General features: G+C 38.9%; 1 protein-coding gene across 1 annotated transcript in view; it reads left to right on the top strand.

Moving 5' to 3' along the window:
- csmd3b (CUB and Sushi multiple domains 3b) overlaps positions 1-16,540 on the top strand; it is a 507,791-nt gene that overhangs the window by 289,300 nt on the left and 201,951 nt on the right. The window contains exon 10 of the mRNA XM_073858336.1: positions 9,164-9,285. Within this exon, the coding sequence (XP_073714437.1) occupies positions 9,164-9,285 (122 nt within the window). The remainder of the gene's footprint in view (positions 1-9,163; positions 9,286-16,540) is intronic.

Below are 16,540 nucleotides of genomic sequence, written 5' to 3'. Positions count from 1 at the left end.
TATTGGACCCTGTCTGTAATAATCATACTACAGTTTTAAAATCAAATTCTGAGATAATGAGCATCAAAGTCTGATTTTAGCCATTTATTATGATTTTAATCTTTGACGTGACCTTATTCAATCAATATTAAAGATATGAACATAAATAAAATTTACACATGATTTTTGATAAGACAGGCACATTTATTTTGTTGGCAGCCAGCAATCATTCGTGTGTAGCCTATTTAAAACAACGGCAAGAATTACGCTAACGGTAGCAGTTTTCATATCGTAAGTGCCAAGGGGTTAGTTGTAACACAGTGTTACAATTAACCCCGCTGGGTCAAAATATTTTCAAGCCCACCAAAAAAGTTGCTAAGAGCTGCAGACATATTTCAAAATGATGCTATGTTTTAGTCAACAAGACACTGATTAATATGACATCGCATTGGATTTGGTATCTTACACACCCAACTTAGAAACCGAAAAAAAAACATATGATGAAAAAATGTACTTACATGCCACCAAAACACTCGTTCATCAATAAATCTCTGGAAATATACATTTCCAATAATTTGCGGGAGATCATCTTTGGCAGTGAAAAAAATAACAGAAATACAAAACGCTCAACCTTGTGCAACAATGTAAACAGTCCGTTTTACCCTGCATTAGTTTTTGCCCCGCGCACCCCTATAGTTTTTTGTTTGTAACTATAAAAGGAAAATTTCATTTTTTTATGTTAAATACTTTCCTATTCCAGCTTAATGTGCCAAGACAACTATAATTAAAGCTTACTTTGGCTTACTGAAGAGTAGAAACACTGCAGCTTTTCAATAAAACCATATTCAATAAGTGGTTGGTGCACCTGGTTGATTTGAATCTATCATTTGGAAACTAGTTTAATGTCATTAACCCCCTCAGAATGTGCACTTATACATTGTTTTACAGTTACTTTTACCTTACATATAAGTTACAGCATATTCTAGAATTGTACAGTAGTTTCTCTACATTTTTGTACTGTAATGACCCTCAATGGCCACCAGAGGATATCACTATTGGGACATGAAACCTTTAAAGTTGGAATTCATGACACACTTTACTGCAGTGTGCAGTCTTTTAGCTCACATACCCGTTTAACCAGGTGCGAAATATGCCAGTGTAAACTCAGTGTCAACACAAACACCCCTCATTTCTGTGCTGATGAGAATGTCCCATGTTTAGTAAGAGTACACGCTGTTTACCTGGCGCAGTTAACATGCGATTACCGCCCACAAGCAGGTGGCTAAACTCAATTTTATTAAAAAAAGATGTTTACGTTTTCTTGCAATCTTGCAATCATGGCATCAGTAATTCATCAAATATAGAGAAGACTGTTATAACCGGGCACGTATCCAGATGCTTGGTTTAGTCGAGCACACTCTCGCATTTTAAAAAGCCTATTCAGGTGTTTGGATCATAGGAGCAATGCTATACACTCCTACTAAAGAATCCCAGTAATTGGTGGACTTGCATTCTTTAAAATCCAGCAGATAACGGACTTGATGGTTGTTGCATGCAGATCATGCTCAGCATTGATTTTTGGAGAGTTTTTGCCCTGTTTTCTGATTTGCTTAATCATTCAATTCAGTGATTCAGGTACTAATTCAAACAAATCACTTTGGTAGTCACTTCTGTGCTCATACATGACAAAGAGGATAACAAAAATCACCATATAAAGGGCACAGGTGGCCCTTTAAAAACAAGGGCCAACAAATTTTGAATGCTCTAGGGCAGTGCTTCCCAATCCTGGTCCTCAAGGACCTCCTTCCAAAAATGGTAAACATGGCTGTTTCTCAATGTCAAGATAGGATCCTCGGAAGCCAGAATTTTGAGGATGCTACGTCATCGACATCCGTCGAAGGACTGTTCCAATGTCGAGGACCCTCGATAATTGCAAACAAAGGACTGAGTCCTTCGTTTGAAAAATATCCCATATACAGGAAAGGATGCATATGTGCATCCTTTGCGTTCTTCGCACTCTAAATCACCCACAATCCTATGCATGCAGCACCAAAAGCACAAATTGTTACTGACATAATGACGCAATGACGTGCGCTAACCTGTTCCATTTACGTGTTCTCCAAATTCTAAGGAGGAGCCTCGCCTAGCCTCTGAAGGAAGTGACTTGGAAACACGAGTCCTGCCAAGGAAGTATCCTTGACATTGAGAAACAGCCCATGTCTCCCTATCAAGCTGATTAGTTAAATCAGGTGTTTTAAATAAGGAGTCATCTAAAACATTTGGGAGGGGGTCCTCGAGGACCAGCATTGGGAAGCACTGCTCTAGGGTCAGGTGTCCATGTTTTAAGGGATTGCATTTACAGGGTGTGCCAATTCTTGCTTTTCTGGAATTGAAATTAACTGTAAAATGTATAGGAAGAAACTGCCCTTACATCAGCCGCCGTGTTTTTAATGCTCATTGTGCTTCTACATATTTTTTTCTTAATAATCGATTCTTAAGTTATGTGGTATAGAGCCAGAGCATGGAGGAAAAAAGGTGCTGTGGATAGGGATTTAAGGTGCAGTGTGTACATTTTAGCGGCATCTATAGGGCTTATTCGCAAACACCGGAAGTCGCTAGCCGCGGCCATCTTGTTGACATGACATCTGTCCTGCCCCTAGCCGCACGTAGATTTGAGTCGAGGGGAGCAGTAGCCTAATGGCTCAATCTCGTCTGTATTAAGAGAAGATGAGCTTGATTATTATGGAACAATATCAAATAGACCCAATAGCCTTAAGTAAAGATCCGTCCTTATTGCCAGCCGTAACTTATCCGGATATTTATAACTATATCATTCATACAGTATCTGCATTCATCATACAAGCACTGAAGCGCCGTTTACATTATAACGATAACTATAACGATAACTATGTCATCGTCCACATCATCAAACAATACGTTTATGCTAATTCGCTCACGGCACTCGCGCAAATCACTTGCCTTTAATATTGCTTGTAATAAAAACTTTTGCAGATGTCCTCAACACGCTGCGTTTCGAGTAACTCTAAACAGTGAATCTAATAGTTTGTGTAATCTCTTACCTTTTGGCATAACAGTTAGTTAATGTAATAGATTAAAAAGCATTACGTAGTCAATTTTCACAGCAACTGGAGGTAATCTAATGTTATAGACCTCAGCAATGAGCTTCACTGTCATTTTAAGTGGCCGTGCACTTGAAGTTCAAATAGATTTTAATGCTATTAATGGTTTATCCTTAATCAGGTGGGGAAAATCGCTCAGAAAGTGATCCAAATGATGTCGTTCATTGTATCTGTATCGTTATAGTTTTGGTGTGAGCTCCGCTATTCTGTTTATTATAAAACGATTTTCAAAACTATGTGAACGGCCCTTAATTCCCTACCTAGTATCAATGCCAGACCTATTATTATGTTCATATAGTATTAACACTAATTTAATAACAGTCTCAATGTATGGCAGCTTATTTGAAAGAGCAGTTTCAGCCACTGCTTACAGCTAATCATATGTGATCAAATTATGGGGACAGACTTTGCTGTGAGCATATATCCCTAACGTTACCTGTGGTAAAATGATGGGGACAGACTTTGCTGTTGGGAGTCTCTCCTTCGCTGGTTCAACTCTTCTCTTTTCATGTTTTCTGACAGTCGGTATCGCATAAAAAGTAATTCCGGTGTCTTTTTGCTGTTGTTAGAACATCCGTGTATTACACCACACACCATACCGCGGTTTTAAAAAAAATTACATCGATAATACCATGCATAATACCCACGCTGCCTCGCTTGTCAATTGACAGACTGACAGTTTTATGTCAACAATATGGCCGCCGCGAACATTGATGACGTAGATCGAATAAGCCCTATAGAGGTTGCGAATTGCAACCAACAGCTCACTTCACTGCTCACCCCTCGCTTTTGAAACACATAGAGAAGCTACAGTAGGCGGCACCGGAAAAACACTTAGCAAAAAAAGTTGTCCGGTAAGGGCTTCTGTAGAAACATGGCGGCACAAAATGGCGACTTCCACGTAAGGGGACCCTTGGTTTATGTAGATAAAAACGTCTCATTCTAAGGTAATAAAAACATAACCGGTCATTATAAAAAGGTCTTTATACACCCCTAATAATATAGTTTTGTATATTATTTTGCATTTCTGTCAAGAAATCCTTTTAAAAATGACACACTGCACCTTTAATGAGTTGGTATTTTTGGATGGCTATTGTTTTTTAGTTGACTCTCTTCTAATGTTTCGATTCTTGATTCGGTTTCAATGTCAAGAACGTTAGGACAGCAAATATGGCTGAATAAACAAGAGAAACATAACGGTGGCTATTTTATTTGATTTTATTTTAATCGCGACAATGTGCATTTACCCTAATGCTTGAAAGTGAAAGCTTGCCAGCCCCTTAGAAAGCAATGTTTTTGCTAAAAACTTTTGATATCATAAGAGTCAGTTGGCAGCTGCTTCAAAGTACACTTAAGCAGAAATAAAAGCTATAAATGACCTGTGTATGTTTTTGTGTATAGCTTTTTATAGCTTCACAAGTTTAGCTCCGTGGGGCGCCAGAGATACGGATGTGTGGTTGCTTTGGCAAGGTCCTAGTTTACTTTTAATATTAAATGTCTTTGGCTTCACCTGTAACAAATGTCAGTCTTGCACACGGCCAAGTTCTTGTCATTGTTGTATGAAGGTGGAATAAAAAGTGACATGTTATCGTTGGCCAAGTAATGAATTGTTTGCTCGCCCTGTGCCTTAATTTTATAGATAATTTCTCTCAAGCCGCTTTGCTACAAGTAGAGCGCCAAGCCAAGGCCGTTCATTTAGCAGGCCGTAATTGAGCTGTCAGGGAGGCGCATGCATGCGCAGACATACGTCACTGTAAGAACTGATGTACCGTGCTGGACCGCTTCCCCAAACTCTTAAATTGCCAGTTTGTCCATAATACATTGTCACTAGTGTGTAAGAACAGAAGATCACGCTGAAACACATCGACGGGGATAACAAGAGGGATGGATGTGTTTATGCACACACTTTGTAGAACTAGCAAGGACTAAGATATTAAAGACATGCACACACTCCAAGACCAAAGCTCGTTGCAAGATGATATATTAAGCATGAGACTCGTCCGCATGTCAGGCAAGACAAATTCCAAACTTGTTTATTATTCATGCTTTTTAAATGTTTGCAGGACAACCAGCTTCAGTCTTGTTGGGTAAAGACTGAAAAAACTAGGTGTATGTGCTGTTTTTGTTGTCCAACAAACCAAATAATAGACTACCTAAAAAGAAGTCAGTTTGAAAGAGAGGATGGTGATGCATTGTTTAACCAGCGTGTAGTCAAAGATGGAAATAATCCTGTTTGACACTCAAATAACTCTCGGCTATGTAGGATCTGTGTTGCGGAGCGCCTGCAGATATCCGGACAGCTGTCTTCTTCATCGGCGGTCCGCACGCTCACAAAACACAGCCACCCACCGCGCAAAGTAATGTAAAGAACCCCCACCCCAAATTTCGCACACCTGACAACCGAGAGCATCTCGCTCTACATGGATGAGCAGTGTGTATCTACACCACTAAACTGTGTCTGTCCCTTTCTCATGTAGAGAAGTTTGTGGAGCCGTCTCACAGCGGGCCCCTGACCTTTAGATCTATGCTAAATCACTCCCTTCATGTCACTCGGGTGCATCTTTGTTCCTGCGGCTACAGACTGCAAAAACTAATTGAGAAGATGCCACATGAAATCATGCAGAAAATTGCCTTGATCTATATTTTCATGATGCCCCAGGGGTACGCAGAGTTAATCATAAACTCCAATTTATCCATTTATTGGCGCCCCACACCTTATGATCTTCTTTCGCCTTCATGGCTTTCTATTGGGTTTTCAAAGTATAATAAGTGAACCTGTTGTGAAATTGCAGGTTATTGTAAAGCATGTCTTTACCAGACCTTACTATATATACTTATGTACTTATATACTTGTATAAATAAATGGGGGAAAGCAGGGGAAGGAAACTGGAGAGTGAATTTGAGGGGGAATGGAGGTGAACCTCAAACTGGTTAGAATTTAATAGCATTTAAAAATTACTCCCATTTTATATTTTTTATTTTTTATTAACTATTATTTAAAAATGCATCACGCTTGTCACGTGACACTTCACAGTCGATGGCTCTGTATGACTGATTTTTATTTAACCTGAGGAAAAATGTAGTTAAAACTTGACATGATCTCATACATTTCTAGGGCTGCGTCCGAAAACTTACCCCTCGTTCAGACAGACAGCGACGTTATCGCTGTGTGTCGCCCGTCTCTTTCAATGAGGCGTGTTTAAATCTGGTTATCATAAACAAATGAGTACCATCCACTCCAGAGAGGAGGATGATGTGAACCCCACTGCTTCGTTGTCATTGATAGTCGCTCCCGAAATTCGCTCAACATTTGCACCAAGTTTTCTTAACTTTCTTGCGTCGCTTGACACGCCCATACGCTCACCAACGGTCACTTTCGCTTGTGTCGCCGGAAGTCGGCAGGTTTCCATTGAAATGAATGAGATCACGCAGCTCTGCTACTGCTGGTCGCTGTCTGTCTGAATGGGGCGTTAGGCAGCTGATTTGTTGCCTCGCTGCCACATGAGGCAATGACTTCGGAGGCATGAAGGCTGCTCAGAGAAACGATTTCAGGCACACTTCATAGGCAGAATGTTTGAAATATAAACAGAGAGCGCCTTTGTGATAACTTATCACATATTTGAAAACTACAATATTAATTTCTCGCTAGAAATGCAATTAAAAGGTGTGAAAATTGAAAATATCCATTTATTTACATTAATTGGTGCTCCAGCCACTTTCTTGTCCGCCATTAATTTTTTTTTTAACTCGACCAGGCTCGAGCAATCACATTCCCCATGCGCAGACATGCATAGAATTGTGGGACAGGACAATTGAGGTATCTCAGGAATCAGAAAGTAAACCTTACATTGGATTTGGACATGACTTGATGGCTTCCTGCCTTGGAATGCTGCCTCAGAAGGCAGCAATTTAGAGTTTTCGGATGTGGCCAATGAATGCTTGGCGACTTCCGGTGACACAAGCGATAGTGACCATTGGCAACCGGATAGGGTTTGTTCAGCGGCTCGACGAAGTTGAAAAACCTTTAACTTGATGCAAATGATGACCAAAATTTTGGGAGCGACTACCACTGGGAGTGAAGCGTGACGTTCATTTCTTACATATTTTGCCAGTTTTGGGCCGTTTAGACAACCAGTGACTAGCAGTATCAGAGCGACATGATCTCATACATTTCAATAAAAACTCCTGCCACACGAGCGACAGTGACCGTTGGCGACCAGATGGGGCATGTCCGGCGACGAGACAAAGTTTAGAAAAGTTTAACTTTATGCAATTGATAAGCGACTGTCATGAGCGACTACCAAAAAAAAAACAGAAAGGCAGTGGAGTTCATGTCATCCATCTATCATCAGTTACGGGAGTGGATGATACTCATTTATTTATGACAACCACATTTAGAAACACCTTCTATTGACCTCATTGAAAGAGACATAACAAGCGACATCAAAGTTGCTTGTTATGTGTATATGAGGTATTACTAAGAGCAATATTTCTCATTTGTTTATAAGTATTACTAAGACAAGAATTAGGAACGCCTTCTAAAGACCTTATTGAAAGAGATGGGCTACACGCACGCGCACACACACACACACACACACACACACACACACACACAGACAAAGTCGCTTTGCTGCCATACCATGTCTGCAGGAGGCGCAGTATCACACAGCAGCCAAAAATAGTCCCCCTAGTACAGTATCTTTCAATAGCAGGGAACTATTTTTGGGCATATCATTGATCACATAATATCATTGCGCCTCCTGCAGCCATGGTATGGCAGCAAAGCGACTTTGTCTGTGTGTGTGTTGCCCATCTCTTTCAATAAGGTCTTTAGAAGGCGTTCCTAACTCTTGTCCTAGTAATACTTAAATACTTAGCAGCAACGTCCTTGATTATCACCCACAATAAGAGTATAGTTCTAGATGTATCTGCCTAGAAAATCGCAACTTTTAATTTTCCATCGGTCTTAGTACACAATGTAACTCTAGGGGAGCTGGAAAATGAGCATATTTTCAAAAAAGTGAAGTGTCCCTTTAATGTATCAGTGTTATGCGGATTAGTCACATAATGCAGCATCTGTAACATGAGGTAATATCCCACAAATCGGCGAGCCTAATAATGTATATAACTTTGAAGACTTCACCTTTACCTCTTGTTGCCTCTCCTTAGGCTTATTTGTATTTTAGCATTCCTCCTGACTGTTGATATGCAATTCACACAAACACCTCATCAGTTCAAGCTAAAGTTTATTACGAATGCCAGACTGGAGAGGGCTTGTCACAGGATACTTCACTAATTAGAAGCCCCTCGACGGGAGAATGACTTTCAGAGGAAAAAAGAGCGCTTTCGGCCTGAAGGAGCCTCGCGGTTCCCCCTGCGCTCGCCTGAGATAATGAGTTATTCATTTTCAAAAGCAATCAAGATGTCAGGAGGCGATAGTGAGACCTGCTGCCGTTGGAGATAATGCCTCCTTGTCTTTTCATCAAAGCCCTGCCACATTGACATCAACCGTGATAAATGTGGCAAAAAAATACAACAGGATTTGGTAAACCGACAGTCATATTTGGTTGTCTCAGGTTTGGGTGAGAAAACAGCGGAGCGTGTCTACTTAGCAAATTATAACAGACATTTCTATATTAAGATGATGAATCAGGCGCCAGCGTGTTCGGCTAAGCCAGCTTCGAATTAACTCGCTTAGCCGCCATGAAGTTAGTCATCTGAAGAGTCGATTGGATTGCTAATAGTTGACAAATTAAGACTGTCATGGATGACTGGTCGAGGCTTGTGGGTTATATTCCAATATGAGCCATGCAAATCCTGCAAAAACATTTAGTGCGGTAAGTGAAACTCAATCCCTTGAGAGAGCAGGGTCGCAGACTTGTGTGTTTTTTTTTCTAATTATCAAATCAATAGTAGAAAACATTAAGTGGCTGCCGGCCACAGCTGAAACCAATTAGCTTAGACTTTAAAAAGCTTTGAAACGAAAGATAACAGCACGCTTTTAATTTTATCTTTATCTGTTTACTTTCTTTCTCTCCAAACAGTGAAAACATGTGGATCAAACCTTCAAGGTCCGTCAGGGACTTTCACCTCACCCAACTTTCCAATTCAGTACGAGAGCAACTCTCAGTGTGTGTGGATCATCACAGCCAGCAACCTGAACAAGGTAAACAACATCCTGCTGCAAATATGTGTGTGTGGTGTTACAAGGTCAATACTAAAATTGTGGGTTTAATATCTTAATAAGCACACATGCTGCTTTGGTAAAAAATGTTGGCTGAATTCGTGCCTTTGAGAAGGCTTTGTGTTTTGGATATTTTCTTGTAGGAGTCTCATGAGCTATTATCATGTATGTTTACGGAGATCTGGCATTTCATTTTCACCTGTAGGGTTTGTTAGGTACAATGTCTGCTGCGTGCATAATGGTCATATGAACTTTCAATTGAGGTGTAATTGTCAACATAGTGAACTGTCATTGTAAACATACTGTGAAATTTGCAGTGTAAATGCAACCATATAGACCTGCTGCTATCTATTATAAAATTAACATTGAACATCAGTATTGTCAGAGATGAAAAACACTCAATAACTAGCTAATTAATAAGTAAATCTTAATAAGTAAATCATTTTTTCTTACTTGCAAAAACTTGTTTACTGCAATACTCAATTTGGAATGATTTAAAGGCTGCATGCTGTTGTTTAATACTATTTATGTTTTAATTTGTTAATACATTTTTATATTTTTTATTTATCTTTTGAAATAAAGCAATGTTTTCAAAAGCAAATTATATTTGCTGTAGTGTCAAAATTGGCGATGAGCATTTTGAAATTTCGTCGTCTTGGCTGTTCCATATTTTACAACAGGTTAGTGCAATAACATATTGTGTCATCCAGGTTACTAGGACATAAGTTTAGGCTCTTTGTTTAACAATTGGTTATTCAAAAGTTTTAAATTTGCAAAAGTTTTACATTTATCCATAGCAACTTAAATTTTATTAGCATACAGGTATGTGTGACCTTGGACCACAAAACCAGTTATAGACGGTTTCAGCAGTAACAACATAAACAAGCGGCTGTCGCGGTCCGCACGTAACTTCCGGTAAATTCCGCTAATAATAAATAACAACAAAGTACTTTAAACGTAGTTTATTTATATAACAAGCAAAAAAAAACACATAGATTACCTAGGAAACCAAAACATTTCTTATTTTCGACGAGGCATTTGTTCAAGAGATCAGTTTGGCAACTAGTCAGACCATTAAAAAAACGAAACCGGAAGTAAGGTTCGGATCCAGACGTGTATCATGTGCGTCCAATGAAACCGTCAATAAGGGTCATTTTTATTCAAATAAATAATATTTCCATTGATGTATGGTTTGTAAGGATAGGACAATATTTGGCAGAGATACAATTTAGAATCTGAGGGTGCAAAAAATTCCTTGGCAACACATATTACTAATGTAATGATGCATATATTTTTCATATGTTTATGGTACGAAATGTACTAAATATTTGAAACATAACCTTTACTTAATATCCTAATGATTTTTGGCATAAATATCCAGTGTTGGGGGTAACCCATTACAACAAGTATCGCACATTACGTAATAATATTACTTTTCTGAAGTAAAGAGTAAAGTAATGCATTACTTTATAAATGTACACATTAATATTTGAGTTACTTTTTTTTAAAGTAACGTGAGTTACTTTTCTGTTTAATTAAGCAAGGCCTGAAAGAGATCAAGCCTCAATCAAGTAAGAAGAAGTAGCTCAAAAGTAACTTAAAAGTAACGTAATCATTACTTTCCATGAAAAGTAACTAAATAACGCAATTCGTTACTTTTTTGGGGGAGTAACTTAATATTGTAATGCATTACTTTTAAAAGTAACTTTCCCCAACACTGTAAATATCAATAATTTTGATAAAATGTATTGTTGGCTATTGCTACAAATATACCCATGCTACAGTGACCACATACAGTGCAAAAGTCTAAGGCCACCATGCCAGAATTAGATTTGTTGTTTTTGTAATGTTCAATTTCAATTCAATTTTAATGACCACACAGCCAGGCTGGTGGAATTTGTTTTACAGTACAGATCTTTCTTTGGTACAGGTTCCAGCATTACGTTAAACAATAAACATATAAAGTAACATACATACCGAAAAACACATTAATACACACATATACACCACAGAGTATTTAAGAAGTGTTAATAGTTAATAGAATACATCCAGAAAATACAGGAATTGTATTAAAAACTGTATAAAAATGTAAACTGATGTGTCAAGTATTTAGGGTAATCTCCCATTCCACTTGAGCAATAACAGGAAACTGCAGGATCTCTTAAATCTAAATAAAATGAAATCCTAATTTTAAAGAAATTTGTATTTTTACTTCATTCTGCTCAAAAACAAGATGTGTTTAGAGCCAAGAGAGGTCACACTAAACACCGACGATGCCTATAGAAGACATGTAGTCCTGAAAATGTAATCATTTCCTGTATTTTCAGTTTGTATCTTAATAAAATAGATCTTAAATAAATATGGATGGACATTAAAACTTGCTGCGTTTACACCAGCCGCAGTAGAGGCAGCAAGCGCGGGTGATTTACATGTTAAGTCAATGCAAAGACGTGATTAGGCATCCTGCGGCGCGGTACGCGGCAATGGCGCGTTAACCAATCAGGACCTTGCTGTAGTAGTGACATGATTTCAGGAAGCGAGCAGAGTCTCAGCAGAATCGCAGAAGCCCCTCACATGACACGGATTTCCGCGTGAATATCTTGAATGACTAGAATTTCACGTTCGGCTTTTACGCCCGAATGAAGCGAGTAAACTGAAATGTTCAAGCGTCCAACTACGCGCGAGTAGCGCGTTTTTGCCGCCTCTACCGCGGCTGGTGTAAACGCAACATAAGACTTTTGCACAGTACTGTATATGTTCATTGGATTTGAACCTATGACCTTTTCCGCTGTTAGTGCAATGCTCTACCACTAAGCTATACAGGAGCACAAAAGTTTTAAAGTTTTAGTGCCAAATAATCCAACAGTATACTGTATAATGGGCACCATGTTCTGTGGATTGGGATGGGTCAGTGTAGTACTGTAGGACCCAGGCAAGTTTCCTTAATTCATCCCAGTGCTACTTCAGATCCAGTGTTCCTCAGGTCAGCATTAGTATTCCAGTATGGCTCTCAGTAGCTCCTGATCCAGTGCCTGTACTGTACTGAAACTGTACTGATACCTCGCCTCTTCTGGCCTTCTGCTTTCTTGTCCTTGCCCTCCACAAGCAGCTCCCTATCCATCTCTCCTTTCTCACAAAGCCTATACACTTTTATACGAGAGCGCTTGATGGCCTTTGTTAGTTATGTGTATATAAAGCTGAAGGGTTTCTGTTTTATGACTCTGTGGATTTTATAGCAACGCTTCAGTTTAATTCCAACATTTTCCAACATACTCCCAGAACGGCCATGTGGAGGTGAGGAATTATGATCCATGACTAGTCGATTCACACCTTGCTTATTAACGAGTTGAACTGATCAACCAGTCTGTGCATGTGAAACCAAGCGTCCACTAACACAGAGAGAAAAAGAAAAACAGGAGGAAGGTGGTTGCATTTTGTCGCAGTTTATGGTGATGAACAGACATTGGAGTGACTCAGGACATGTGGATTGATACAAGTCTCCCCCAAATTTGTAATAACAAATAGGGCAGCGCCTCAGCTGTCTCTGTCCTGTCATTGCCGTGCCCTATAATTGATTTCAAGTGAGCTGAGTCACTAACGTTGCAATTCATCTTCAAATAGTAGACCTCCCCGGTTCAAACAAATACCAAGAGAAGTCTTTCTAACCTCAGGTCAAGGCCTATGATATTGCCGTTCAATGGTGGAAGGTTGCATGGAGGAAATAAATTAAAGAGAACAAACCATTTTTTCAGTGTACTTATTGGTTGTCCAGGTTGGGCAGTTTATAAAAGTAAATGATCCTGTGCACTGGAAGGAAACTACATGCATTGAAATTGAATACAAAAAAATGACCCTGACCATTATATTACATTTGTGCATTTGGCAGGTGCTTTATATACATGACCTACCTTGCGTTCAAGTTATATAGTTTATCAGTCGCATTAATGGGATTATACCCCATGACCTTAGTGTTGCCAGCTCTATACAGTAAGACAGTCCTACCCCATGTGCAACCTCAATTGCACCTTGCTTACCTAAGCATACACCAGGTTAAACTGTTCACATGTGCCGCACTGATTATTCCTTTATACGTTTTAAAACATCTTCAAGCCCGAGGTATGAGCTGAAAGCCACGTTTTACAATCAAACTTTTCAGGACCGTTTAAATGGCTCGTGATGAAATCGTCTAGACATTTCCCCATCGTATGATAGATGGAGGAGAGCATGAAAGCCTCGTGGGCCATAGAGAGGTTTTTTCAGTGCCTGCATTTTTCCTTTCGCATTTGACCACTTTGAAAGTTCTGGAACTCTGCCAGCATGAATAGAGATGCTTGTTTTGTTTTCCTGCAGCTTGGGTTTTGGCATGTTGTTTTTAATAAATCAAAGAGTTTGTAGACATTATCCTTAAAAAAAAAAAAAACTTTTCCCCATAAGATTCTTTGTGTAATTGCCAGAAAATTGAGTCAGCCAGTATTAGTGGTAAACATGAAAAGTTTTATGCCATACGTGGAATTTTATTGCATGTTTAAGTTTGATTCTGATGCACACTGTGTGTCTAATGCCAAGTGTACTATCGTTTTTAAAACAAACATCATGTCCTTTTTTAAAATCCATGTTTGGCTATTATCGTGCTAGGCCTAATGTGTTCGTATCACAAATGTGAGGCGCTTTTTTGTAATTATAGTTCTTTGGTAATAGTAGCCTAAAGCATTTTCTAAAAGTACAGTTAATTGGTGGATTTCACTAAATTGTGGAAAAGCATGTGGCAAAAGCCATTCGGCTGCTGCTGAGGAATTCAGCTGCGAATGAAAGGTGCATTTTAGATTCATTTAAATGGTGCCTGGCCAGATCACACCATGCCCTCTTTCAAGTGAGCAATTGCTAATTGTCTCTTACAGCCTGGAACATTATTGCTTCACTTATGTTTGGCAGACACTATTTTAGTGTGGCAATTTATTTATATAGCACTGTCGGATTTAACCTTGGTGAGCGTGAACTGCAGGGTGCCGTGGCTAAATTCAATTTAGAGTCCATGAAACTTGTGAGACCTTTAGATTGTGAAAGTGGACGATGTGATGTCCGCATAGTGGCATTTCGTTTTGGTTTTCTTTCTTTTTTTAATGCCATGACGATATATTGTGTTTTAAAATAGCTACAATGTGTTGTTGAAAATGTAATTTTAATGTAAAAAATGTAAAGCTTGTTAATTTGCTGTCAGTAAGTTACCTTATCTGATAAGAATGTATTATATTTTACATTATTTGCAACAAAACATGGTATTATGCATTCTTCAGTGTGTTAACATCTAGTTTCTACATCCACACTTTTAGAAACATTGATTGTGTTGACGTCATTGTTCATCAATCACCTTAATTAACAACACGAGTGCATACTGATTAAGTGTTCAATTGCATACAACCACAGTTTTCCAAATGCATCAATAATTCAGGAAAAACATAATTTAATTCTCTATTGCGTGAACGTTCGAGGATCCTACATTTAAATTCAACACTCAAATAACAAAACAAGTACATATAATGAATTATTCCTCACCAACCTTGAGTATTGCAATCAGATATTAAACATCAAATGACATCATAGATGTTAACACACTTAGAAGCCATTAGGACCAAACGTCTGTGTTTTGTCCTCCTGATGAAAAATCTAAAATAAAAATCTTAGAAATTCTTTAAAGGAACAGTATGTAAGAAATGTATATCAATTAATCATAAAATGGCCCTGATATGTCACTAGACATTAAGAAATCATTTTCATTTCAAATATTTATAACACTGATAACAGTGGTCTGGCCAGGATATTGTCATTTAAAAAGTGGAGTTGCAGCCCTCAACTGATGTTTATGTTGGCATTTTGTGTATTGGCCACCATCTGTGTAATTGCAGTACCAGTTTTAGCCACAAGTTTTGTGATTGCAATACCAGTTTTGGCCACAATCCTACATACTGTTCCTTTAAGTGTGAGTCATGATCATGTGTGACCATGGACCACAAAACCAGTTGTAAGTCGCAATGCTATATTTGTAGAAAAACACCAAAATTCATTGCATTGGTTGAAATTATCGATTTTTCTTTTGTGCCAAATATCATTAGAATATTATGTAAAGATCATGTTCCATGAAGATATTTGTCAATTTCCTTGTGTAAATATATTGTGAGAGGATGCAGCAAAAGCGTGGACAACAAAATTGGCTAGAAACTCGCCTACAAACTTGCTCTTGTTCCTACCCGCCCCCTTTGGGAATTCCCTTTCAAGTTTATACACATGTAAGCTTATAGAGAGCGCTAAAATGTAAAATGTGTTGATAGGACTTTATTTGGACTTTGAACTTTAAAGGCAATTTTCTCAATACACTCTTATGCTGAGTTTACCTCAGCCGCAGGAGAGACGTGAAGCGCGAGTGATTTCAATGTTAAGTCAATGTGAAGACGCGTTGGCGCGCGTCTGGAGGTCTCGTGGCACGGATGAGGCGTTTGGCACGGCGCGGAAGACGCGTTTTGAGTCACGTGACGTTTATCGACCTGCGCCGTTTATTTTCCCCCTATAGTAAGGTTACCAAATACAAACCTGTAACTCTCTCGATAAATGCACAATCAGCATCAGTCATCTTGCAAACAGACAACCGCATAGCACTTGCCCCTCCCACAAGAAGCGGAGTTTGCGGAGTTTGCGTCTACTTCGCTCTACACGCGCGAATGCATTCAAACTGTTCAAGCGGCAAACTAGGCGCAGTAGGCGCAATTTTGACACCTGAAACGCGATTGTTGTAAACGCAGCATTACAACGGATGTGTTAAAATCAACACAATCAGTGTTAGTCTAGGGACAACACACTAAGGGACAGATTTTCTAACAGCTTGCGGCAGCGTAAACCATCATTTTGTCGGAGCAGAGAATGTAATACAATGCATAGGATTGTTTTTACATGTAACCGTTTATTTGGAATGCCCGAGAAACATATTATTCAAATTATTCAAAAATATTGCTTGCCAAGCCATGTCATTTTTTATTTGCTGAAGTAAATAAAATAGGAGTCACTAGGAGAAGTCACACAATAACAGAAATTTCAAAACGTTTAATTTTTTGTCACCCAGTGTACTATGGCTTCGTTAGCTGGGATTATACACCCCAAATATTCAGCTGAGATGTTTGTGGTGCTGAACTCAAGCGCATTAGGCAATCAGTAGATCACTCGCACCTCATCAGCTCTGCTTATTTGC

This window comes from Misgurnus anguillicaudatus, chromosome 20 (assembly GCF_027580225.2).
Source record: "Misgurnus anguillicaudatus chromosome 20, ASM2758022v2, whole genome shotgun sequence".
In the NCBI taxonomy this organism is placed as follows: Eukaryota; Metazoa; Chordata; class Actinopteri; order Cypriniformes; family Cobitidae; genus Misgurnus; species Misgurnus anguillicaudatus.
This window is presented reverse-complemented; position numbering and strand designations above follow the sequence as displayed.